General features: G+C 51.2%; 1 protein-coding gene across 1 annotated transcript; it reads right to left on the reverse strand.

Annotated features, from left to right (window-relative positions):
• Positions 1–916: 916 nt before the first annotated feature.
• LOC104501317 (ras-associated and pleckstrin homology domains-containing protein 1-like) lies at positions 917–2,290 on the reverse strand. Its single transcript, XM_010145109.1, has one exon. It carries the CDS (start codon positions 2,288–2,290, stop codon positions 917–919), a length of 1,374 nt encoding a protein of 457 aa, XP_010143411.1.
• Positions 2,291–2,316: the final 26 nt, after the last annotated feature.

A 2,316-nucleotide genomic window follows, 5' to 3' on the forward strand; every position in this document is an offset into this window, starting at 1 on the left:
CTACTATAAAGTTAGATGCATAATGGATTGGAATAATACATATTTATCCTACGTACTGCATGGACAAATAAATCTGAAATTATTTTTAGCGACGTATATTTTTAAACTATTTGGAAGGGAGGGGGAGGCTCTTTATAGTATAAATATATTTCACTCCAGCCCACTACATATAAAATCTATTTTCTTCCTCAGAACATACTCTTTTTCAGTAGTATTGTGACCAGAATGTTTCAGTGTGTTGCATCTGCACTTTTCAATCAACGGGCAATGCTGGCAGAACACCTCAGCTCTGCCTCATTTACCCACCACAAACTGCCAAGAGGTTTGTGGGGTTTGTAATTTTTTTTTTTTTTTTTTAATTTCCTTTCTTTAAAGTGCCCCCTACAGCTTCATCTTGTGGTAAGATGTGACTCGTTACAGAGTCAGATTCCAGATAATATAGTGACTGAAACAATAAATATGGGTCTACAAAAACATTCTGGTTATCTTCTATAATTGCGACAAAATATATCACAATATATTATATACCTACACTTATAATACATGCACAAACATGTCTCACGTGGACAGACACTACAAAAAATTATCTCCCCCCATCCCCTAAATGCAGAAAAAGTAAGAAAATTGGGATTTGGTCCAATCCACATGAAGGGTAAAAGAAATTGTAAGGATAAGTCAATGCCTCTCTACCCACCTTTCCCAACGAAGTATCAACACCCCCAAGCCCCCAACTTTTTTGGCCTAGCCACGAAAGCGGAATGTCTTCACATTTAGCCTTAGCTACAGATCGAGATCACCTCTTTTGGCAGGGCTGTCATCCACATCCCCGCATTCTCTCCACGTGTGCAACAGCACGGCTTGGACAATCCCAAGAGCGGATCACAAGTCATGGAGAGCAGCGGCCCCTGGGGACTGACTACCAGTCCCGTGACAGCTTGGTGTTCTGATCCCTTTTGGGAGGTGCGGGGGGTGGCCCCCTCCGCAATGTTGCATAGCCAGATATATGACTGCCCCCAAAGCTGCTTGTCTTCTGCTGGTCGGCCAGCAGCTCTGGTGGAGGCGGAGGCAAGGCCATGTCATCCATGGTGGCTGTCGGCTCCGTTCTGGACATCCGTGCAGAGGAGAGGGAACCATGCCGGGTGATGGACTTCCGCTGCAGCGTCCGGTTGAGGTCTGCCAAGAATCCCGGCTGAACACTAAGACTGGACTTGGGCGAAGTGGGCACTTGAGGGCCAGCTGACCCTGGTGGCTCTGCGACCTCTACCTGCGTCAGTCGAGTGCTGTCGTTCCGCTTGGGACGTGTGGGTGGTGGGGCTTTTTTCACAGATGGTTTTGACCACACCTGAGGCTGGGGATTGACAACAGCAACTTTTGGGGAGGTGCTGCCTGAAAACACAGATGGAATCTCAACTGGTGGGAGAGGAAGATCTATTTCAGGTGGTGGCGGTGGAAAGTCTGAATCAGACGGTGGTGAAGGGAATTCTACCACAGGTTCCTTCCCAGACACACCCGGTGCAGAAGCCTTGGCCGGGATCCCTCCTTGTGGAAGGACAATGGGCAGGCTCACCCCAGAAAGGTTGAGCTTTCCTGGCTTTGGAGGGGCTGCAGGAGGCGATGACTCCTTGGAAGGAGACCCTGACGGCTCTGGTGGGTGTGCAAATTTGCTGACAAGGCGGTCCACTGAAGGTCTCTTGGACTCATGGTACTCAGTGGAACTGGTGGACTTGATACTGGAGTTTCGCTGAGGTGTTGGAGGTGGTTTCTTCCCTCCGGGGCTTGATGTCTTGCTGGTCTTTTTTACTGGAGACCCTGATTTCTCAAGGGGGGGAGAACCTGCAGAGGAAGCTGGGGAAAGAGGTGGAGGAGGGAACACTAGGCTGCTTTCTGGTGGAGGAGGGGGGAAATCTGGTGAGGGAGCAGAAGCAGGCTGCCATTTGGGCTTTGCCTTCACTGCTGGGGGTGACTGTGGAGCCATGCTCAGTGGAAGGGGTTTCAAAGGCTGGGGCTCAGTGGCAGGTGGGGTGGGAGGAGGTGGGAACTGACTAACTATCTGTTTCACCACCGATGGCACTGGGGACTGAGGGGATGGAGGAGGCTTCACAGAGAAGCTCTGCTGCTTTGGGAGTGTTGGCGGGGGAGTGGGGCCAGGAGGGACTGGGGGCACTGGAGGCACCTGGGTAGAGGTGACACTTGGTTGTTTCTTTATTGGAAGAGGCAAGGGAGCTGGCACAGGGGGGGTGACCCCTGGCGTCGCTGCCTTCCCACTAGGCTGTGGGGGGGAAGCTGGCATGACAGGCTTTGGGGGTGCCTGGGGTG

This window comes from Buceros rhinoceros, unplaced genomic scaffold (genome assembly GCF_000710305.1).
Source record: "Buceros rhinoceros silvestris isolate BGI_N320 unplaced genomic scaffold, ASM71030v1 scaffold24261, whole genome shotgun sequence".
NCBI lineage: Eukaryota > Metazoa > Chordata > Aves > Bucerotiformes > Bucerotidae > Buceros > Buceros rhinoceros.

What these genes read in the sequence shown, in the direction of transcription:
- LOC104501317 (XM_010145109.1), bottom strand. Translation starts at nt 2,290, where the DNA reads ATGCCAGCTTCCCCCCCACAGCCTAGTGGGAAGGCAGCGACGCCAGGG.